The sequence below is a fragment of the Dipodomys spectabilis genome, unplaced genomic scaffold (assembly GCF_019054845.1).
Source record: "Dipodomys spectabilis isolate Male_0828 unplaced genomic scaffold, ASM1905484v1 ptg000018l, whole genome shotgun sequence".
Taxonomy (NCBI): Eukaryota; Metazoa; Chordata; class Mammalia; order Rodentia; family Heteromyidae; genus Dipodomys; species Dipodomys spectabilis.
The window spans coordinates 3,438,608-3,460,595 of record NW_024870695.1 but is presented as its reverse complement, the minus strand read 5'-3'; the positions used below and the strand labels follow the sequence as shown (position 1 = coordinate 3,460,595).

General features: G+C 55.2%; 2 protein-coding genes across 2 annotated transcripts; one reads left to right on the top strand and one right to left on the bottom strand.

Moving 5' to 3' along the window:
• Window positions 1-1,497: 1,497 nt before the first annotated feature.
• On the bottom strand, window positions 1,498-6,379 carry Mief2 (mitochondrial elongation factor 2). Its single transcript, XM_042673758.1, has 4 exons — window positions 6,225-6,379; window positions 4,394-4,546; window positions 4,039-4,201; window positions 1,498-3,469 (listed from the first exon to the last, which is right to left on the bottom strand). The coding sequence occupies exons 2-4, from the start codon at window positions 4,538-4,540 to the stop codon at window positions 2,415-2,417; spliced, it is 1,365 nt and encodes a 454-aa protein (XP_042529692.1). The 5' UTR covers window positions 4,541-4,546; window positions 6,225-6,379; the 3' UTR covers window positions 1,498-2,414.
• A 1,143-nt stretch (window positions 6,380-7,522) lies between these two features.
• Flii (FLII actin remodeling protein) lies at window positions 7,523-21,924 on the top strand. Its single transcript, XM_042674179.1, has 30 exons — window positions 7,523-7,633; window positions 9,008-9,118; window positions 9,399-9,470; window positions 11,687-11,767; window positions 12,039-12,124; window positions 12,213-12,374; window positions 12,590-12,693; window positions 13,005-13,180; window positions 13,264-13,421; window positions 14,258-14,342; window positions 14,617-14,764; window positions 14,913-15,046; window positions 15,245-15,457; window positions 15,643-15,822; window positions 16,711-16,793; window positions 16,907-16,981; window positions 17,235-17,318; window positions 17,408-17,579; window positions 18,608-18,712; window positions 18,796-18,987; window positions 19,194-19,382; window positions 19,481-19,620; window positions 19,698-19,941; window positions 20,079-20,233; window positions 20,321-20,381; window positions 20,462-20,590; window positions 20,668-20,774; window positions 20,850-20,955; window positions 21,358-21,423; window positions 21,508-21,924. Exons 1-30 carry the CDS (start codon window positions 7,571-7,573, stop codon window positions 21,640-21,642), a joined length of 3,816 nt encoding a protein of 1,271 aa, XP_042530113.1. The 5' UTR covers window positions 7,523-7,570; the 3' UTR covers window positions 21,643-21,924.
• The last annotated feature ends 64 nt before the right edge of the window (window positions 21,925-21,988 follow it).

The following is a 21,988-nucleotide window of genomic DNA, read 5'->3' as shown; positions in this document are numbered from 1 at the left end:
GGGTCAGCCCTTCCCCAGAGCCCAGGACAACCTTGTGGCTCAGAGGGCTAACCTGATACCTCAGAGGGCCCTGCTGTGCTGGCCCTTGGTGATGCTGATAGAGTCTGAGGCAATGGGGCCCAAGCAGCTCCCATTCTGGTTCTTCACCTTTGTGGAAGGTAGTAGACTGTCCACAACTGCCCAGAAAGGCATCAAGTCTCCATTTCACAGTTGACAGGACTAAAGCACAAGCCCTGCCCTCACTGCAGGGTGTGGGACCGCCACAGGAAGGACAGACCAGATGTGAATGGCATGGACTCAAAGCCTGACTTGTCATCTGTGGTGACAGACAAGGAGCCCCAGGTTGGCCCCTGGGAAACATGGGAAACACCCAGCTTCAGAGCTGCTTGACTCACTTGTAGGACCAAAAGGAGACCCAAGAGAAGACTCCAGGGAGCAGGCAAACACCTGAGTCAGGCTCAGCAGCTCAACCTTTGGAGCGGACACAAAACCCTAACCAGGTGGTTCCCATTACCAGAGCAAGACTCCCACCAATACTCTCAGGCTCTGTACTCCTAGGACTTGTCTCAACTTCTGACCTCTGGTGTGGTGGAATCGGGTGGGTCACCCCCATAACCACCTAGTTATAACCCCTTATAAACACATAGTGTCCCTATGAAAGCCTTGAGATCCCTCACTCCATGCTGCTCTATGAAGGCACAGCTAGGAGGTGACAGCCCTCAACCAGGATGTAAGCCCTCACCACACGTGAACTTTCCTGACTCAGACTCACTCCAAAGCTGAGAAATTTGTCAGAGCCAATTCAGCCTGGAATTGCTACAGCAGCTTGAACAGGTGAACAGTGCTTTCTTTTTTTTCTTTTTTTTTGCCAATCCTGGGGCTTGAACTCCTGGCGTGGGCATTTGTCCCTGAGCTTTTGTGCACAAGGCTGGCACTCTACCACTTAAGCCTCAGTGCCACTTCTGGTTTTCTGGTGGTTAACTGGAGATAAGAGTTTCCCAGAGCCGGGCGCTGGTGGCTCACGCCTGTAATCCTAGCTACTCAGGAGGCTGAGATCTGAGGATCGCGGTTCAAAGCCAGCCCGGGCAGGAGAGACCGTGAGACTCCTATCTCCAATAAACCACCACAAAACCGGAAGTGGCGCTGTAGCTCAAGTGGTAGAGCGCTCGCCTTGAGCTGAAGAGCTGAGGGACAGCGCCCAAGCCCAGAGTTCAAACCCCATGACCGACCGAAAAAAAAAAAAAAGTTTCCCAGACTTTCTGTCAAGGCTGGCTTCAAACAGATTCTCATATCTTAGCCTGCAAGGCAGGATTACAGGCATGAACCACTGTGCCTCCTCACCCCCACCCGAAGATACTACTTCTTAAAAATAAATCGCCACACCCAAGTTGACCTAAGTCCTCTTGCCCAGCTGCCAGGCCAGATCAAGCCAAGCCAGAGGAGTGACTCCAGTCAACCACCTATGAAGTTGCCAAGGCCGCCTTCCCTAACAAGTCACACACATACAAATTTTCTTTTATTCTTGTTCACATTCTTCAAGGCATAGCTTTTGTTTCAGCAGGAGAGAACTAAACCTGGAGGGGTCCCTGGGAGGAGAGGCACGCTTCCTCAGCCAGCCCCTGCTACCTCAGCCAGTCTCCAAGGTCAGGATACATACATCTGCTGACAGCAGTCTGTTTTGGCACTCTGTGGAGGCCAGGTCTGCGCACAGGCCTCCTCTGGGAAGGACATGCCCTCTGCTTTCCAGTGCTGCTTAGAAGCAGCTTCCATGGCTAGGGCAGCACATAGCTTGGCTCCCACAGCAAGAGCAAGGCTCAGGCTCAGCTACCCTGCAAACAGCCAACAGGAGGGAAAGGGCCTTCCCTGAGGTATCCAGTGGGCAGTGGGTGGGACAGCCCACAGAGTACTCAATAAGAAAACCAAATACACAAGAGAAACTGGAAAATGACAGCATGCAACAGCTAAAAGCTGTCCTGATTCCAGCCTCAGGTATGGAACCAATACTCAACAGCCAGGCTCTACGTGCCTTCAGGGTGCTTGGAGTTGGTACCCAGAAAAGTTACTTCTCTTGGCAAAAAGATGTAGTTGGCCTTTACCTGGCCTAGGATGGCAGAAACCACATTCTTCATGGTTTCATTGCTGGTATGTACTAAGCCCAAATCCTGAGCTGGACTCAGAGGTCTGAGGTGACATCTGAGTGGTGAGCACTGTTAGCTGCCCAGGGCCATCCAACCACACTTAGGTGACAGCAACCCAAACTCCCTAGACTCCGGAATCCCAAGCTTATGCCGGTACCATGTCCCTCCTTTGTTCTGGTTAAAAGCAAGCAAAACACCACTCTGCAGATCTCTGGGAGGGAAGCAGCTGCAGCTCCCTGGAAACAAACCATGCAGGCCACCAGGGCCCTCGCTCCTCTAAAGCAGTCCCTCAGGTGCCTGCAGACCACTGTAGAGCACATAGCCGATGTTATCGATTTCCTCCTCCCGAAAGCTGCCCAAGAGGTTCACTCTGGGGTTGAAGTGGCTCGGCAGGCTGGACTGCTCCAAGCTGCCCACCAGCAATTCCAGGGCCTGCAGAAAGCGCTCCCCCAGGACCTCCTCAGCCCACTCAGCTTCCTCCTCCCCCAGGCGCAGAACCACCTGGGTCAGGTGGTCCCGCCCCAATTGCCCCAGGGCCGGGTGTCCCTGGCAGACAGCACACAGGAGCAGCAGCAACCTTCTGCGAGTGCCAGCATCCTGGTCATCCAGAGCCCGCAACCTGGAGGCCTCCATTGGATACAAGTCCTGAAGCCAGAGGTTCCCTGCCAGCCCCTCTAGGGGCCAGGCGAGCAGAAGGTAGTCATTAGCACTGGCCCCAGGGACTGCCACCAGCACAGCCACAGTGAGTTCCAGACGCTCATGCTGTACCTCCAGCAGCAGCTCCTCTGAAGCCACATTGGGCCGGATTAGGCACCCAAGCAGGCTGCCAATGGCTGGCCAGTTGACTGAGGCAGCCAGGGCCTTACGGAGTAGCTCTAGCAGAACTCTGGAAGAGAAGTAACCACCGACCAGGAAACGGTCCCAAGGACTGCTTCCCCGGGGGCAGAACTCAAGCTGAGTCCTCCGAACAGCCCAGCAGCGAGGGTCCCTGGCCACAGTGTCCACACCAGGCACCAGGCTCCACAGGCCAGGCTCCAGTACCACTGGTACCAGAAGGCGCACGTGCTCAGCAGCCCCTGCCTGCAGCCCATCATAGAGTGGCCCTCCAGGCACAAGTGCCCCAAAGGGCAGTTCTGGGAACTTGTTCCTCAGGTAAGCCTGAAGCTCCAGGGCGATGTCACCGGCCAGCTGTTTGGCCAAAGCCACCTGGGCTGCTGGGATAACCACATGGTCACGCTCGAATGCCAGAAGCTTCTCCTGGAACGTCAGGCAGAGCAGTGCTGGGGAGCTGAGTTGGGCAGGCGTCTGAGGACTGGTATCTGTGGACCTCACTGCAGAAGGAAGAGTTTGGGGAAAATTATCAGAACACCCCACGAATTAAGAGAACTCTAAATCATCACCAGCTATATGAGGACCTTATGCCTGTCGTCACCTGGAATAACCACTGAGAAAGCACTGAGTTCAGGTCCTCAGAACAGTGACTGCTTGATAACAAACTCTCACTGGCTCAGAGCCCCAACACTCTGGCCCTACAGCTTCAAACAGAGCAGAGAAAATTGGTCCTTCCCCTCTCCCAGCCTCCGTTTTCCTATCTGAAGCTCCCCATCATCATACTGTGTTGATGTTTCTACTTGTAGAAAGAAGGCAAAAATCAATCCTAGAGCTGGAGGCATAGCTTAGTGGTAGAGCGCTTGCCTAGAATGCATACTGGCCCCCACGTTACCAAAAAAAATTATATGAACCAAAAAGACCTATGACCCTCATCCAACATTTAAGGAACCAACCATCTGGAGAAGCAGAGACTTGCATAGGGCTGCAAGTTGTTCAGTGGCAGAACTCCAGTGTGACTATGAAAGGAGCACCTCCTCCCCCCCATCAGAGGGTTAGGTGTGTCAATTACCTTGTGCAGAGGATGAGGGGACTAGGGGCAATATGGGCTGGCTGAGGGCAACAGGTGGGGGCCGGGGCTGTTGGTGTGGTGTGGCCTTCAGCAGACTCAGTTCCTTCCAGCCATCCCCCTTGGTGTCATCCTCATCCCGAGGGCTGGTTGCCCTGTCAATGAGCTGCAAGCAAAGTGACACAGATCAGAGCATCCAAAGCCTAGACAGCAGGAGCAAAGCAAAGCATGGTACTGGGATAGAGAAATGGACTCCTTGGGCTCCAGCCTAGCCTCAGAAAGTCCCACCACCAGTCCTAGACCCCAACCTTGTCCTCCTCTGCAAATCTCAGGAAGGCCTCATCCAGTTTAGCCTTACCCGTTTCACAGCCAGGGTGGCAATGCCCAGCACAGCTGCTCCGCCCACACCCAGCACCAGACGGGCATTGGCCAGAAGGAAGTCCACCGCGCTGCCCAGGCCCTCACCACCACGCTGCTTCCCCCGCTTCTGAGAGAACTCTGCCATGTCTTCCTGCAAGAAAGGCATAAGCATGGGTCACTGAGGGAGGGGACAACCAGACTGGTAGGTGATCAGGGATTTCTCATGAGAAAGCAGCCACTTAGTGTTTCCTTTGAGATGAAAGAGCTGTGTTCCTTCCCAGAAAGCTGCAAACAGTCTATGTCTGGAAAGAGGCACATAAGGAAAGCCATAGGAAAGAGAAGCCCACTTTCCTGATCCAACCCTCCACCCTCCAAGATCTCTGATATGACCAAAGATTTCTGACCTGGGACACCACCTATTTCACAGATACAGGATGCCAAGTAACTCAGTGAGTGGGAAGGTCTCAAACCCACAACTACAACGTCTCCAGACTCCTCCACACCCAGATACTAAGCAGTTGTCCATTTGGTCAGGTCCTCAGCTTCCTAACCAGGACCAGGCCTACTCCTCCTGACTGATAAGTTGTTAGGAGGAATCCAAAGATCTGCAACTTGGGGCCCTTGGCATCCTGCCTAGGGAACCTGTAAGAACTTTAGTAGGACCTCAGTGATGCTCAGGAGGCTAACCCCCCAAATCTTTAGAAGGAAACTCAGTCAGGGCTAACAGGTGGCCCAAGGGAGGCTGGTAGCATCTATCAATGCGTGTGTTCAAGTCAAGGCTGACACCTCCATTGTCAGAAGAATAAGCCAACCCTAAAGATGCTGATCCCAAACAGCTGCCTAGTGCATCTCTCAAAAGGGTTCTCTGGACCGCTTGGGCTTGAGCCCGTGCTAGGATGGAGGGAAGGGTCTTCAGCTGATGGGAAGTCAAGTGACACAGGTGAGCGGAGGGCCAGCAGCCACAGCCTCTTTGCTCATCTGTAAGATGGCAAGGTATCAGGAAGGTTGAGTGACTGGATGGCACCTGGGAAATGGAGGCAGAAATCTCTCAGGGCCTAGACACAGCCTGATGGGACACCAAGGACTTTAGCCCTCCCTGCTGGTCTGTGGGTACCTGAGACCCACTGCCAAGTGACAAGATGCCTGGAGTAGCTGAAGCCTAAAGCTGTGTGTGACTCAGCCGGGACACCTGCCCACTTGCCTGAGACTAAAAATAAGACCCCACTCTGGGGGCTAGGGAGATCACAGGCCAGCTAGATGACCCACCATGGCCCCAAAGCCGGTTTCTGCTTTCTCATCAGTCTACCTCTGAGACAAAAACAGCCCATGGCCCCCCAGCAGGACCAAGAATTCACTTTGCAAACTGTAAAACGCTTTCAATACAAGCACTAATCCATTATAGTGGGGCTCAACCTTGCCTCTGCGCGGTCGTGCAGGCCCCGACACCCAACATTCCAACTCCCGGAAGGGGAGGCGGGCCAGGATGATTAAAAATAACCGGGCTCCTCCGCGCAGCCTGGCCCTGGATGCCTCGGGGCCCTTGCACTCCCGGGCCAAACCCGCTAAACCGTGGCCAGGGCTGAGCAGACCGCGTAGCAGCCCACAGATGGCCCTGTTTCAGCCCTCCTCGCCGGAAGAAACAGAAGCCCGGAAATCAAGATTCGAAGGGCCAAGGTTGAGACTCGAACTCGGGCCTTGGTGCCGAAGTCCTTCCTTCCCAGGCCGCAGCCGCGCGACCGCGGGCCACGCCCCCAACCTGTGCGGGACGCACGCCACGCCCGGGACAGGGAGACCCCAGCCTCGGGCTGGGCGCCGCGCCTCGTTCGTACCTGCGCCCCGGTGTCGGCGCACCGACTGGAGGACGCGGTGGATCTGCTGGACCTCAGCGCCCGGACCAGCCAGAGGATGGAACGTGAAAGGCCCGGGAACGAACGCCGAAGCCCAAGGGCTGGCGGGTGACCCCAGGGACACTCAAACAAACAGGCCCAAGCTCCAATCCACGCGCCCGCCGGTGGCGCACACGTTCCAAAATACTTCGTGGCTCAGCCAATGACAGGACGGCCACGCCCCCTCCTGCCGGCGCACTCCTTCGGGGGCGGGACTCTTGGATGCTCTCCGGATTTAAAGGCGCAGCGTGCGACGTGGGCGGAGGAAGGTCAGGGGCTTGGCAACCTTTCCGTGCTTGTAATGGGACCCTTCCCCCCCTCCCCTCCTCCCTCCCCCCCTCCGCCTCCCCGTCTGAAGCCACATTGTTTTCTGGAAGCAAGGCCGTTAGCACCTGTCCTGAAGACCCACCTTGTCTCCTTATTGCCTGGTTGTCATCTTTGGCCCGCTGGCTAGAGCCAGCCTTTGTCACCTTGTGTGAGCCATTCTCCACCAGGCCTCAATTTTCTCTCCTGTGACACAATATTCTACGCCCTCTTTGTCTCTGTGATTTATTGAGGATCTGCTTAATATGTTCACGGGGGTGGGGGTGGGCGAGATCGCAACCACACCCGCGAAGAGCTTGGCCCCAGAGGGATGTTTCTCGTTTGGAGCACAAAGCCAGGCAATAAATGAACAGCTGAACAGCGGAGGGAGCGTTGACACTAAGTGGGAATAATAAGCCACCTCGCACTGCTAGGCCTCACGTATGCTAAGTAAGCACTCTACCTCCGGGGGCAATATCCCCAGTCCTGAACCGACGTTTATTGAGCGCCTGCTGTACGCCCTAAGCTAGGGTACACGCGCTTTGGCTCCTTGGCTTCTGGCAACTACCTTATCAAGCAATTTTACATATGAGGAAACTGAGGCCAATAGCTGGAGCGCTCGGCTGGGCGGACCCCGAGGTGTCACAGCCGCTGGCCTATCAGGTACCGAGCCTGCCAGGCCCCAGCACCGCCCCCCTGGGGCTCCCCAGGGTCCAGAATCTCTCCCGGGCCGCGGGCCAACTTGAAGCATCGGTCACCTCCGGGGCTCTGCGACTGAAGCTGGGGGGTGTGGCCGCCGACCAGGCCTCTCGGGCTCGCCCAGAGAGTGGGGCACGGACCCCCCGGGCGCCGGCGGAGGCGGGGCGGGGCGGCGCGCGGCGCGCACGGGTTAAAGGGGCGGGGCCGGCGCTGGCCCAGCCCGCGGCTCCCGGGCCGCCCCCGCCCTTGCCGGCCTCTGCGAGAGACGGAGCCGCCGCGACGCCGCCATGGAGGCCACCGGGGTGCTGCCGTTCGTGCGCGGCGTGGACCTCAGCGGCAACGACTTCAAGGTGAGCCGGGAGGACGGCGGCGGAGCCCCGCGAGCCTTTTGTGGGGCGCCCGGCCGCGGGGCGCCGCGCTTCCGGTCCCGCGGGCTCGGAGACCTCGGGCGGGGTGGGGCGGGGTGCGGCTCGCCGCGGTCTGCCCAGCCCGGAACCGGCGGCCGGGCCTCCGATCCCCGACCGGAACTGTGGGTGAAGTTGGAGCCAGGCTGGACGTCACGCCTCTGGAGGCGGCCGCGGGAGCCGGGTTTTTGCTCCCGGGCAGGAAGTGGGCCCGGGGACGTGAAGCCGGAGCTCCAGGCCCCTGAGGTCACACGCCCGAGCCGGGCCCTGACTCAGGCCGGCCGCGCCGCGGGCTGCCCCGGGCGGGGCCCCGCCCCGGCTGTGCGGTCCTGGGCTAGTCACTTCCCCTCTCCGAGCCCGGCTTTTCTCAGCCGGCGTAGGACCTTGAGGATTGCTTTTGCGGGCGTGGTGGAAAGTAGCGAGATCCGTTAGTGGGGAGCGAGGCCGCCGGTGTGCCCGGGCCGCGGTGGCCGTGTCTGAGCAGCTGCTGGACCGATAGAACCCGAGCCTGGTCCCCGCCCAAGCCAGTGGGTGGATCAGGGAGGGCGGCCGGGAGTGAGGCGGCGGCAGGGCCAGGACCCGAGAGGCCAGGGGAGAGCTGGCCTGGAGGTTAGTTAGGACTAGTGGGCAGGACACGGGCTGGTGTCATTTTAGGAGGCAGCCTGGGGCGAGGCTCTTAGCTCTTCTTGTGTTCACCTGTGGGAGGAAACACATTTGACCCCAGCACGCACAGGAGGTCACAGGTGGGCCCCTTCCCCTGCCTGGATCCTCATCCACCGTACTCAGTGTCTCCCCGTGTCCTTTCTGGACCGGGAGAGCCTGGAGTTATGCCTGGAATGTGGCTGTAGGGGGAGGGGACAGCTGCCAAAGGCCCGGAAGGCATCACTTCCGGGGAGAAGTCTTATGGACCCGGGATGCAGAGAGGCATTGGACCATGAGGGATGAGTGAATGAATGAGTGAGGGGCTGCTCTGGTGGCGTGGGGAGACTGCACCCTGACAAGTTGGCACGCTGATGGCAGGGGGACTTGGTAAAGGCTCTCAGGGACCCCAGTCTCCGGCAATCCAATTGGACACAGACAGCAAATAAACACCCCAGGTTGGGTACAGGATATCACCTGAACCAGCCAGTTCTGCCCGGGCTTCTCTCCAGCGGGAGAAAGACACATCTTAAGCCAACACCTTCTTCGCATAAGGCCTTTTATTAGTTCCATATTGTGGATGACAGAATTTGAGGTACAGAATGATGAAGTGCCTCACAAATAATGAGTGGCTGTGCCGCTCCCCAAAGACTCCACCTGACTGTGCCATTCCCTGCCCAGGGTGGCTACTTCCCTGAGAATGTCAAGGCCATGACCAGTCTGCGATGGCTGAAGCTGAACCACACAGGCCTCTGCTACCTGCCCGAAGAGCTAGCTGCCCTGCAGAAGCTGGTAAGGGGTGCGGGGCTGGCAGGGAGGTTCTCGTACTCAGGGCGCTGGGCTGGGTGGACTATGGGGAGGGCAAACAACCAAAGGAGCACTGGGGTGGCTGTGGGTAAAACTAGCAAAGGGAGCGACATCCCATTCTGGGAGGTGTTTGAGGAGCCACACGAGGAGGCTGCAGGAGTGGGCAGAGCTGGCAGGCCCTCCTGATGGCACAATGTTTGGATGGGGGACAGATGGGCTCCACGTACCACCTACCCTGCTGAACCTCTGCTCCTATCCCTCCCAGGAGCACCTGTCTGTGAGCCACAACAACCTGACGACGCTGCATGGGGAGCTCTCCAGCCTCCCTTCTCTGAGGGTGAGTGTGGGCCAGGGCATAGGGTTCAGCTAGGGTTTTGAGGGGCTGGACCTCTAGTCCTGTTTCATGTCTCTACCCACCCCTGTCTTGCTCAAGAGCCAAGGTGTCACAGGAGAGGCCCTCTTGTCATTGCAAGAGAATATGGTTATGTTCTATGTGAAGGAACCCATGAGGATTAGAAAATTCCTTGGAGGGCCGGGCGCTGGTGGCTCACGCCTTGTAATCTTAGCTACTCAGGAGGCTGAGATCTGAGGATCGCGGTTCAAAGCCAGCCCAGGCAGGAGAGACCGTGAGACTCTTATCTCCAATAAACCACCAGAAAACTGGAAGTGGCGCTGTAGCTCAAGTGGTAGAGCGCTTGCCTTGAGCTGAAGAGCTGAAGGACAGCGCCCAGGCCCAGAGTTCAAGCCCCACGACCGACAAAAAAAAAAAGAAAGAAAGAAAGAAAATTCCTTGGAGGGTGGGGCGTGATGAAGAGTAGAAAAGTCCTAAAGCCAGCCACCCATCTTGGACACCTATATAATAACCAGCGCAGGCTAAGCATTGCATGTGGGTTTTTCATATACCCTTGGCCTCTACCAGCATCCCAGGTGAGAATGCTTGCCCACAGAGGCAGTAATCCAGATGGAGTAGGCTGTGTTTGGGCCAGAACATCCCAGATGTTAGTCCCTGGCTAACTCTACAGACTTCAGATAGGGTCATCCTGTCCAAACACAGACCCTGAGATTTCAAGGGGCACCCCTCTGGACTCTGGCTCCCTGAATTCTAATCTAGGCTCTGCCACTTCCAGGTTGTGGCCTTGGAGTCCTTCCTGCTTTCTGGGCCACATAGGCATTAGGGTGGGCTTGTGAAGCAGCAGCCCGGTGCCCAGCATACATCCCTCTTGCAGAAATTTAGGGGATGTCCCTGTGATAACTCAGGGTGTTACCTTCAGTCACACCACCATTCCCTGGCCCTGTTTCTCACCCTTAAACCTTGTTCGTGTGCATGTGGTGAGGCTTCAGCCCCAAGGAAAGTGGGCTTCCTCAGTCCACTCTGATTCCTCTTTGGTCCAGACGTCTACGTGGGATTAAATCTGGCCACCCAAGTGGTAGGCAAGTGCTCAGCCACTTGAGCCACACTTTTGTCTTTAGTTTTGGGGATGTGTGCATGTATGTGTCTGTACTGGGGCTTGAACTCAAGGTCTAGGCAACTGTCTCTTAGCTTTTTCCTCAAGTTTGGTGCTCTAGCACTTGAGCCACAGCTCCACTTCTGGCTTTTTGGTGGTTAACTGAAGATAAGAGTCTCACAGGTTTTCCTAATCAGGCTAGCTTTGAACTACTAGGTCTCTGTTTCCTGAGCAGCTAAGATTACAAGCATGAGCCACTGGTGTCCAGCTGTGTTTTGGTTTTGGTTTTGTTTTTGAGATAAAGGTCTTATTAGCTAGCTGGACTTACAACTAGCTGGACTTGAAGATGCTATCCTGCCTCTGCTTCTCAAGTCTGCTACTACTCCCAGTTCTTTTTTTTTTTGGCAGTTGTGGGGCCTGACCTCTGGACCTGTGCGCTGTCCTTAAGCTCTTCAGCTCAAGGCTAGCACCCTATCACTTGAGCCATAGCACCACTTCTGGCTTTTTCTGCTATATAATGCTGAGGAATTGAACCCAGGCCTCATGCATGCAAGGCAAGCACTCTACCACAGAGCTACTTCCCAGCCCCTCTTTCTATCTTTTCTTTTGCAGTCTTAGGGCTTGAATTCAGGATTTGGGCCCTGCCCCGGCGCTTCTTTTACTCAAGGCTAGCACTCTACCACTTGATGAGGCACAGCACCACTTCTGGTTTTTCTGTGTTTGTGATACTGAGGAATCAAACCCCGGGCTTTCATGCATGCTAGGCAAGCACTTTACCACTAAGCCACATTCCCAGCTCCCTGTCCTCTTTTAAAGACCCTAACCCAGTGCTACTCCCATCTTGCCTTTTGGAATTAAGGAGAAAGAGTATGTGATCAGAAAGGATAATGCTAGGTTCTGGGGCACATTTGAGTTGCGATTTGAGATTTGAATTGGGGCTTACCAGGAGGATAGGAAAAGTCCACCAGGTGAACGGTTCACTATGAACAAGGTCCAGGAAAGGGAGAGCACTTAGACTGGCTTCCTGAGCCTCCTGGAAAGATATCCCACCCTGGCCTCTGCTTCTGGGGTTAGAAACTAGGAATCACAGACTCTTTGTTATTCCTAGGCCATTGTAGCTCGAGCCAATAGCCTGAAGAATTCTGGAGTCCCCGATGACATCTTCAAGCTGGATGACCTCTCAGTCCTGGTCAGTGTGTTCACCCACCACCTGGTCCCTGGCCACAGACCTGGGGCCACCACTGTCCTATTTTACAGTCAGGGAAACAGACTTTAGAAAGGGCCTCACTGTGCCCCAGGTTACTCATTCTAAGATCTCTAACACAAGACCCTTCCTGTAGATGGGCTGTGTCCCTCTGGCCTTGAAGTTTTCACTTCATGCTGTGTATGGCCTAAACTTTAGTTAGACAAAGGCCTGCCAAGGGTGGACACCCTAACCTGGACTTGCCCCTGCTCCCCAGGACTTGAGCCATAACCAGCTGACAGAATGCCCAAGGGAGCTGGAGAATGCCAAGAACATGTTGGTTCTCAACCTCAGCCACAACAGGTAATACCCCTGACCAGACTACCCCGCATCCAGCCCTGGACAGGACCTGGTACTTACCGAGGCCTGCCCTTCTTTGCTTGGTGTATAGCATCGACACCATCCCCAACCAGCTATTCATCAACCTCACGGACCTGCTGTACCTGGACCTCAGTGAGAACCGCCTGGAGAGCCTGCCACCGCAGCTGCGCCGCCTGGTGCATCTGCAGACGCTGGTGCTCAACGGGAATCCACTGCTGCATGCCCAGCTCCGGTGGGCACCTTTCCTCACCCTGCACCTTCCCAAGAGCCCACTGCCTTTGCCCTGGCAGCTGCACCCTTTGGTGTGAGCTAGTGCTTCCTGAGCAGGAAGTTCTATTCCTCGGTCTTGCTCTGCTGGGGCTTGTGCTCCTGGACTGCCCTTCCAGGTTCCCTAGGATTCCCCGCATGGGTCAGCTCTGCCATTCATGGCTCTTGTCACCCTGGCAGGCAGATCCCGGCCATGACAGCCTTGCAGACCCTGCACCTGCGGAACACACAGCGCACCCAGAGCAATCTCCCTACCAGCCTGGAGGGCCTGAGCAACCTTGCAGGTCAGGACACTGGAGATCCCTCCTAAGTTCCCACCCCTCTGGCCCCTGTACTTCCTGGTGAGTGAAGGGGCCTAAATCCTGCCTCTCCAGTCACATTCCAGGCATGTTAGGATTAGTGACCATAACATCACCTTATGAGTGCTTTTATGTTACACCCACATAGGCTGAGGGTGTTTCTTCACATGGAGAAACTGGGGCTCAAAGAGGTGGTCAGTTGCCTAAGGCCACACAGTCTGGGGATGGAGAACTGGGGTTCACACTGGGTCTGGCTGCCAGTGGCACCCACCATTTGGCTCTACTTCACATTCCAGATGTGGACCTGTCGTGCAACGACCTGACGCGGGTGCCTGAGTGTCTGTATACACTCCCTAGCCTGCGCCGCCTCAACCTCAGTAGCAACCAGATCTCCGAGCTTTCCCTGTGCATCGACCAGTGGGTGCATGTGGAGACCTTGAACCTGTCCCGCAACCAGCTCACCTCACTGCCTGTGCGTCCCGGGCTTGGGGAGGGTGAGGGGAGGCCATGCTCCTGGGCTGGATCTTCACTGCTGCCCCTGCCTGGCTCTTGCAGTCAGCCATCTGCAAGCTGACCAAGCTGAAGAAGCTGTACTTGAATTCCAACAAGCTGGACTTTGATGGGCTGCCCTCCGGCATCGGCAAGCTGGCCAGCCTGGAGGAGTTCATGGCTGCCAATAACAACCTGGAGCTGATTCCCGAAAGTCTATGCAGGTGCCTAGGTAGTCTGGGCGGGTCTAGGAATTCTCCCAGCCCAGACAACCCCAAAACTAGAACCAGCTGTAGTGGAGCTGTCAAATGGAGAGAAGTTTATTCACCTTCATAGATGAATATCCCGCAGCCCCGAAGCACAGGTTCTCCATCTGGGTTCCCCAGAGCACCCTTAGGAATGCCTTTTTTTTTCCCTTTGTGCCAGTCCCAGAGCTTGAACTCGGACCTTAGGTGTTGCTCCTTAGTTTGCTTTTTCTCAAGGCTAGTGCTCTACTGCTTGTCACAGCTCTTATTTCAGGCTTTTTGATGGTTAATTGGGGATAAGCATCTCACAGACTTTCCTGTCTGGGCTGGCTTTGTTTTTTTTTTTTGAGTCCGGTTGTGGGGGCCTGAACTCTGGGCCTGGGCGCTGTCCCTCAGCTCTTCAGCTCAAGGCCAGCACTCTACCACTTGAGCCACAGCACCACTTCCTGTTTTCTGGTGGTTAATTAGAAGTGAGTTTCAGGGACTTTCCTGCCCAGGTTGGCTTTGAACTGTGATCCTCAGATCTCAGCCTCCTGAGTAGCTAGGGTTACAGGAGTGAGCTACAGGTGCCTGGCCATTTTTAATGCAGTGTTCCTAACTGGATTCTTCTGGTCTAGGCCAGAAGGGCTGTAGAAGGACTGTGTGAACGTGGGTTCCATACCACTTCTATCATGGAGGTTACTGCCCACTTACATGGTCAGGCAGAGAACAAAGGACACCCCTGCCCCATCTTTGGCCCCTTCAGGACTGAAAGTCTCTCCACTCCTTCCCCCTTGTCACCTCCCTGAGACCTCAGCTAGCCTCATCTCACACAGGTGCCCAAAGCTGAGGAAACTCGTCCTGAACAAGAATCGCCTTGTGACACTCCCAGAGGCCATCCACTTCCTGACAGAGATTGAGGTGAGCACCAAGAGTGGGGGAAGGGCTGTGTCCTTGAGTGAGGAGAACCTAGCAAAGCCCTCTTGAAGGAGGAAAATCCCAGTGTGGAGGGGACCTGCATCCTTGCATTCCCAGCCAACAGTATCACTTGAACTCCCTCCCACAGCCACCTATAGGGATGGCCAATGTGAAAGCCCAGGTCCCTGGCTCCTGGGGTAGACTAGACTAAGAAACCAGGTACAGGGTAGCTGGGAGGTGGGAACCAGGCTCAGCTGTAGCCCTGTGCCCCTGGCAGGTCCTGGATGTGCGGGAGAACCCCAGTCTGGTCATGCCACCCAAACCTGCTGACCGCACTGCCGAGTGGTACAACATCGACTTCTCACTGCAGAACCAGCTGCGGCTGGCAGGTGCCTCCCCTGCCACTGTGGCTGCCGCAGCAGCTGGTAAGTAGGGGTGGGGCTATCCTTGGGCCTCAACCTACCTATCTGAATATTGGGTGGGATGCTGTTTTCTGGACATGGCTCCCACGGTTGGCTGGATGCTGAGTAGCACAACTTCATGGAGTTCAGCTGCTTGTTCCTCCCTTTCCAGGGAGTGGGCCCAAGGACCCTCTGGCTCGAAAGATGAGGCTGCGTAGACGCAAGGACTCTGCTCAGGATGACCAGGCCAAGCAAGTGCTGAAGGGCATGTCAGATGTGGCCCAGGAGAAAAACAAGAAGCAAGAGGTAAGCCAAGCCAGTGGTGCAGGGAGGCAGGCGGCAGTCTGGGCCTTGCTTAAAGTACACTGTGTGACCTAGGCTAAGAGGGAGAGGAGGCCCTGGCCAAAAAAAAGAATGGCTGGTGCAAAGGTCCTATGGTGGGTAGCAAGCAGAAGCCAACCTGAATGGGTTGACAGAGTCAAATTATGCGTTGCATTCCCCCAGGAGAGTCTAGACACTCGTGCCCCAGGGGGGAAGGTGCGGCGCTGGGATCAGGGCCTGGAGAAGCCTCGCCTTGACTACTCAGAGTTCTTCACGGAGGACGTGGGCCAGCTACCTGGCTTGGTCATCTGGCAGATCGAGAACTTCGTGCCTGTGCTAGTAGAGGAAGCCTTCCACGGCAAGTTCTACGAGGCTGATTGCTACATTGTGCTTAAGGTAAGTGCTGGCCCCACAGCCCACAGATGGCTCAGCCCCCACCTCAGAGTGGTTCAGCGAGGCCTAGTTGGAGATGGACAGGCCAGGTAAGGGTGGTTCAGCAGTGTCGGTGGCGTACCTATCCTGGGGCTGGAAAGCCAGGACAGGCCTAGAAAGACTCTCATGGCCAGTGCTTTGGTCCTCAGACCTTTCTGGATGACAGTGGCTCCCTAAACTGGGAAATCTACTACTGGATCGGCGGGGAGGCCACTCTGGACAAGAAAGCCTGCTCTGCCATCCACGCCGTCAACCTCCGCAACTACCTGGGAGCCGAATGCCGCACTGTCCGGGAGGAGATGGGTGATGAGAGCGAGGAGTTCCTGCAGGTGCAGTCCTGGGAAGGGAGTAACGGGCTCAGATGTGTGGGGATAGGGCAGTAGGTGGGCTGTTTAGGCAGGACAAGGAGCTGAGGCCAAAGGTCAGGCTTAGGGATGACTCAAGACATCTAAAGCAGGTGGCCAAGCAAGGTCTGGGAAGACCTGAGGCCAAAAATAGCCCAAGTCTAGCCAGTGAAACATGGAGCTGGGGTTGTTAGTTAGGGAGTAGAGCCCAGGCTTGGATGGAAGCTAACAGCTGACACACACAGCTGGGAAACCAAGCCACACAGGTATGGCCAGGGGTGAGATGGGGGTGGAGCCACAGGCTGAGGCCTAGAGGCCAGCCAAGTACAGTCTACAAAGCTGGTTCCCAAGCCACCCTGCCTTCTCCAGACAGGCTACCAGACGTGAATGCTTCCACAAACCTGCTGGCTCCTGTGCCCCAGTACACTCACTCCCTACTATCCAGCTTCCTTCTGCAGATGAGCATGTTCATAGATCTGTACAGTCCTGTGTCCCAGTGGCTTTGTTTATAGGCACAGAACGTTATCATTTTTTCAAAAGCATCAATATGATTTTTTTTTTTTTTTGCCCAGTCCTGGGGCTTAAACTCAGGGCCTGGGCACTGTCCCTGAACTTCTTTTGCTCAAGGCTAGCACTCTACCACTTGAGCCACAGCACCACTTCTGGCTTTTTTTGTTTATGTGGTATTGAGGAATTGAACCCAGGGCTTCATGCATGCTAGGCAAGCACTCTACCACTAAGCCACATTCCCAGCCCACCAGTATGCATTTGTAGTGTCCAGTTCACTTCGTCTCCAGTTCTGTACCCAGTCTGATAGGACAGGGGTACTTGGTGGGGCAGGGAAGCTGAGTGAAGAACCATATTCTCACACAGGTGTTTGACCATGACATCTCCTACATTGAGGGTGGGACTGCCAGTGGCTTCTACACTGTGGAGGACACGCACTATGTCACCAGGTAAGGGTGTGGGGGTGATACTGACCTGGACTCTTCGGAGATGGGTTTGGAGATGATGTTTGGGGTAAGTTGGCCCCTTGGTGCCCAAACTTAGCCATTGTTTTGATCCTCAGAATGTACCGAGTGTATGGGAAAAAAAATATCAAATTGGAGCCTGTGCCTCTTAAGGGAGCCTCCTTGGACCCAAGGTGAGCCCTGTGATGGGAGGGTGGGGGACATGGGAGATGTTGACTGTTAGCCTCCTCCTTACCAGCCAGTTTGGGACAGGCTTGGGCCTCCTCAAAGAGGCCTAGAAATCCTTGTTTAGCCCCTATCCCAGAACTTATCAGGAGTGTTTCTGAGGACAATCCAGAAAGTGGCTGAAACCCCATCATGGTTTGTTGTTGGGGTAACTGGCATAGGAAACTTGTGCTTGCTATAACTTCCACTTTTCTGGGGCAGGTTTGTGTTCTTGCTGGACCAAGGCCTGGATATCTATGTATGGCGGGGGGGCCAGGCCACCTTGAGCTGCACCACCAAGGCCAGGTAAGTGTGTACTGCGGGGTGATCTTTATGAAGGAATATGTTCTCTAAGAAGGTGCCAGCCTCACTGAAGGCTTTGTGTCGGTCCTCAGACTCTTTGCAGAAAAAATTAACAAGAATGAGCGGAAAGGGAAGGCGGAGATCACCCTGCTGGTGCAGGGCCAGGAACCTCCTGAGTTCTGGGAGGTGCTGGGTGGGGAGCCCTCTGAGATCAAGAAGCATGTACCTGATGACTTCTGGCCACCCCAGCCCAAGCTGTACAAGGTGAGCCATAGTGCTGGGGAACCGGGTTGGTCTGACTTCACCAGCTTGAAGGAGACAAGCCAGGGACGGGCCAGGCATTGCAGTGGTACTGTGGATGTCAGGGAGAGGGTCTCTGCCTGGTCAAGGAGTTGCATGAGGCTTGGCCCTGTGTATTAAGGCCAGCAGTCTTGGCTTTTTTTTTTTTTTAACTGGAGCTTGAATACAGCCTGGGTGCTATCCATTGGCTTTTTTGCTCAAAGCTGATTCTCTGCCACTTGAACTGTAGCTCCAATTCCAGCATATTTGCTGGTTATATGGAGGTAAATCTCAGGGACTTTCCTGCCTCTTGTGTAGATAGGATTTGCAAGAATGAGCCACTGGTGCCCAACAACTGTGGGGCTCTTATAAGCAGTAAAGGGACAAGTTAGAAAAACAGAAATGATCATAAGGCTCTGGGAGGACAGGCAAAGAAAGTAGTTTCAAAAGCCCTTTGAGGGGGCTGGGAATGTGGCTTAGTGGTAGAGTGCTTGCCTAGCATGCATGAAGCTCTGGGTTTGATTCCTCAGTACCACATACACAGCAAAAAGCCAGAAGAACCAGGTGCCAGTAGCTCACGTCTATAATCCTAGCTACTCAGGAGGCTAAGATCTGAGGATCATGGTTCAAAGCCAGCCTGGGAAACAAAGTCTGTGACTCATCTCTAATTAACCACCAGAAAATCTGAAGTATTGCTGTGGCTCAAGTGGTAGAGCATTCGCCTTAAGCTGAAGAGCTCAGGTACAGCACCCAGGCCCAGAGTTCAAGCCCCAGGACTGGCAAAAAAAAAAAAGCCCTTCCATTGCCTGAGGAGGTAGAGTTACATCCCCAGTACCACATAGGGGGAAAAAAAACCTAAAAAAGAAACAGCATTCCACTGAGATTATCCTTAAAACAACCTTAGGGAACCAAGGCCAGGGGACCTAAGCCACATAGCAAGGCAGAGCCAGGGGGCTTTTTGTTGGGGCTCATGTTCCTAGACCAATTGGTATGCCATCTCTTCCTCTTGCCAGGTGGGCCTGGGCCTGGGCTACCTAGAGCTACCACAGATCAACTACAAGCTTTCTGTGGAACATAAGAAGCGGCCCAAGGTGGAGCTGATGCCCAGGATGCGGCTAGTGAGTCCACAGGAGGGGTGGGGGAAGCAGGGGATCCCTCCCCAGTGATGGCCAGGTGTTAACCTGCAGCCTTCTGCCTGCAGCTGCAGAGCCTGCTAGATACACGGTGTGTGTACATCCTGGATTGTTGGTCTGATGTATTCATTTGGCTTGGCCGCAAATCCCCACGCCTGGTACGTGCTGCAGCACTCAAGCTGGGCCAGGAGCTATGTGGAATGCTACACCGGCCACGCCATGCTGCTGTCAGCCGCAGTCTAGAGGGCACTGAGGCACAGGTATAGCCCTACGTCTGGAGGTTTGTTGCCACTGTCCTTGTCCACTTAGGTACTTACCCACCAGTCTTTACCAACCCAACCTGACTTCTCTTTGGTATGCCCCATCTCTCTAGGTCCCATTCCCTTGGGCTAGGATCTCCCTTGACCCTAACCTTAACCATGTTGGTTAAAGGCCAAGAAATGACCTCTCATTGCACCCCCTGTAGGTATTCAAGGCCAAATTCAAGAATTGGGATGATGTACTGACTGTGGACTACACACGCAACGCAGAGGCTGTGCTACAGGGACCAGGGCTCTCTGGGAAGGTTAAACGTGACACAGAGAAAAAAGACCAGATGAAGGCCGACCTCACTGCACTTTTCCTGCCACGGCAGCCGCCGATGCCATTAGCAGAGGTAAGGTGGGTCCTGGGTGAGGGCTGGGTCAGGGTCTCCTCACAGAGCCCTGCTCAGATCTTCAGCAGGGACTCAGACCCGTGGGATGGGGCCTGCAGGCGGAGCAGCTGATGGAAGAATGGAACGAGGATCTGGATGGCATGGAGGGCTTCGTGTTGGAGGGCAAGAAGTTTGCACGGCTGCCTGAGGAGGAATTTGGCCATTTTTACACACAGGACTGCTACGTCTTCCTTTGCAGGTGCCATTACAGTCTGCCTCTGTCCTTTCCCTAAGGTTGGGTGCTCCAGCCCCTGCTCACCACCCTCTAAAACACAGGTACTGGATACCAGCCGAGTGTGAAGAGGATGAGAAGAAGGAACACAAAGATGAGGGGAAGACTGACAAAGAGGGCAAAGAAGGGGAGGAAGCAGCGACTGAAACAGAGGATAAACAGCCAGAGGAGGACTTCCAGTGCATTGTGTATTTCTGGCAGGGCCGGGAAGCCTCCAACATGGGCTGGCTCACCTTCACCTTTAGCCTGCAGAAGAAGTTTGAAAGCCTCTTCCCAGGCAAGCTGGAGGTGCGTCTGCCCCATGAGCCCCAGGCCATGCACCCTATGGCCTACAGTAGGGCATGGTGGGGCTCAGACCCCAGGGAGGCTTGGCCCTGATGGAGCAGGTAAGGTCCAAGTAACTACGCAACACTTCCTCACCCCAGGTGGTGCGCATGACACAGCAGCAGGAGAACCCCAAGTTTCTATCTCATTTCAAGAGAAAGTTCATCATCCACCGGGGCAGGAGGAAGATGGCCCATAGTGTCCAACAGCCAAGCCTCTACCAGATCCGTACCAACGGCAGTGCCCTCTGCACCCGGTGCCTGGCTAGGGGTGTGGGTCAGGTTTGGTGAGCCCCAAGGGCTGGCAACCTGACTTACTCCTTGCTTGGCTCCCTACCCTCAAGGTGCATCCAGATCAACACGGACTCCAGCCTCCTCAACTCTGAGTTCTGCTTTATCCTCAAGGTAGGCGGCTGCAGGTGTGAGCAGGGCAGCTGGGAAAGGATGGTGGGAGGCCTGACCTGAACCCCCTGCATATTGCACAGGTCCCCTTTGAGAGTGAGGACAACCAAGGCATCGTGTATGCCTGGGTGGGCCGGGCATCAGACCCTGATGAAGCTAAGCTGGCAGAAGATATCCTGAACACCATGTTTGACGCCTCCTACAGCAAACAGGTGCCTGAGGTTGAAGGTGGGCAGGCAGGTGAGCCAAAGCAGAGCGCCTGAGGCTGGGCTAAACTCTTTTCCCACAGGTCATCAATGAGGGTGAGGAACCGGAGAACTTTTTCTGGGTAGGCATTGGGGTTCAGAAGCCCTATGATGATGACGCGGAGTACATGAAGCACACACGGCTCTTCAGGTGAGAGCCAAGACTGTCCCCTCCCCTGCTTCCCTCAGTCCTGGCACTGATTCCTGGTCTCACCTTGACCTTCAGGTGCTCCAATGAGAAGGGTTATTTCGCAGTGACTGAGAAATGCTCTGACTTTTGCCAGGATGACCTGGCAGATGATGACATCATGTTGCTAGATAATGGTCAAGAGGTAAGGAACCACCTCCCCCTAATCCTCCCCAACGAGGGCCCTGCCTCTTTTTTTTTTTTGGGTCGGTCATGGGACTTGAACTCTGGGCCTGGGCACTGTCTCTCAGCTCTTCAGCTCAAGGTGAACACTCTACCACTTGAGCTACAGCGCTCTACCACTTGAGCTACAGCGCCACTTCTGGTTTTCTGGTGGTTTATTGGAGATAGGAGTCTCACGGTCTCTCCTGCCCGGGCTGGCTTTGAACCGTGATCCTCAGATCTCAGCCTCCTGAGTAGCTAGGATTACAGGCGTGAGCCACCAGCGCCCGCTGGGCCCTGCCTCTTATAGGAGGAGCTTACGCATTTGGGAATTGTGGGGCCACTTCTACATCATTCCTCTGACTCTTTCCTGCTGTCTCCTCAGGTCTACATGTGGGTAGGGACCCAAACCAGCCAGGTGGAGATCAAACTGAGTCTCAAGGCCTGCCAGGTGAGTGGGGGAAGGGCACTGGTGGCCGGCTGCCCTCCAGGTCTGGGGGGACCACCTGGGGCCCACTGTGTTTTTCTTTGCCAGGTATACATCCAGCACATGCGTTCCAAAGAACATGAGCAGCCCCGTCGCCTGCGCCTGGTCCGAAAGGGCAATGAGCAGCATGCCTTCACCCGCTGCTTCCATGCCTGGAGCACCTTCCGACAGGCCCTGGCTTAGGTGGTCCTGAGAGCTTCCTCACCTCCAGTGAGGAAGGAGCTTTCTGTCCACTGCCACCAGCCAAGAATCTGCACAGGCGACAGTGCCCCCATCCCCCACAGCACCGTCCCAAGCAGCACCAATGAAGGCAACTCTGATAGCTGCATTTGTGGGGGGAGGGGGGGGGTGTAATCTGGAAATCAGACCCCCCACACAGTGTGCACACCTGTGAGTCCCCCATCTCTTGCTAGGGATAAATCAGATGTAGTTGTGCTCTAAGATATTAAAGGCTTTTATTTTCAATATTAAAAATCAGTTATTTTTAATATTAAAATGCTAATTAAAAAAAAAGACAAAAAAGCCCCCA

What these genes read in the sequence shown, in the direction of transcription:
- Flii (XM_042674179.1), top strand. Translation starts at nt 7,571, where the DNA reads ATGGAGGCCACCGGGGTGCTGCCGTTCGTGCGCGGCGTGGACCTCAGC. An exon ending in CTCAACCTCAGCCACAACAG is followed by an intron (nt 12,125 to 12,212) that starts GTAATACCCCTG and finishes CTTGGTGTATAG; the next exon opens with CATCGACACCATCCCCAACC. An exon ending in AGAGCGAGGAGTTCCTGCAG is followed by an intron (nt 15,823 to 16,710) that starts GTGCAGTCCTGG and finishes ATTCTCACACAG; the next exon opens with GTGTTTGACCATGACATCTC.
- Mief2 (XM_042673758.1), bottom strand. Translation starts at nt 4,540, where the DNA reads ATGGCAGAGTTCTCTCAGAAGCGGGGGAAGCAGCGTGGTGGTGAGGGC. An exon ending in CCACCCTGGCTGTGAAACGG is followed by an intron (nt 4,202 to 4,393) that starts GTAAGGCTAAAC and finishes CTTTGCTTGCAG; the next exon opens with CTCATTGACAGGGCAACCAG. An exon ending in CCCCTCATCCTCTGCACAAG is followed by an intron (nt 3,470 to 4,038) that starts GTAATTGACACA and finishes TTCCTTCTGCAG; the next exon opens with TGAGGTCCACAGATACCAGT.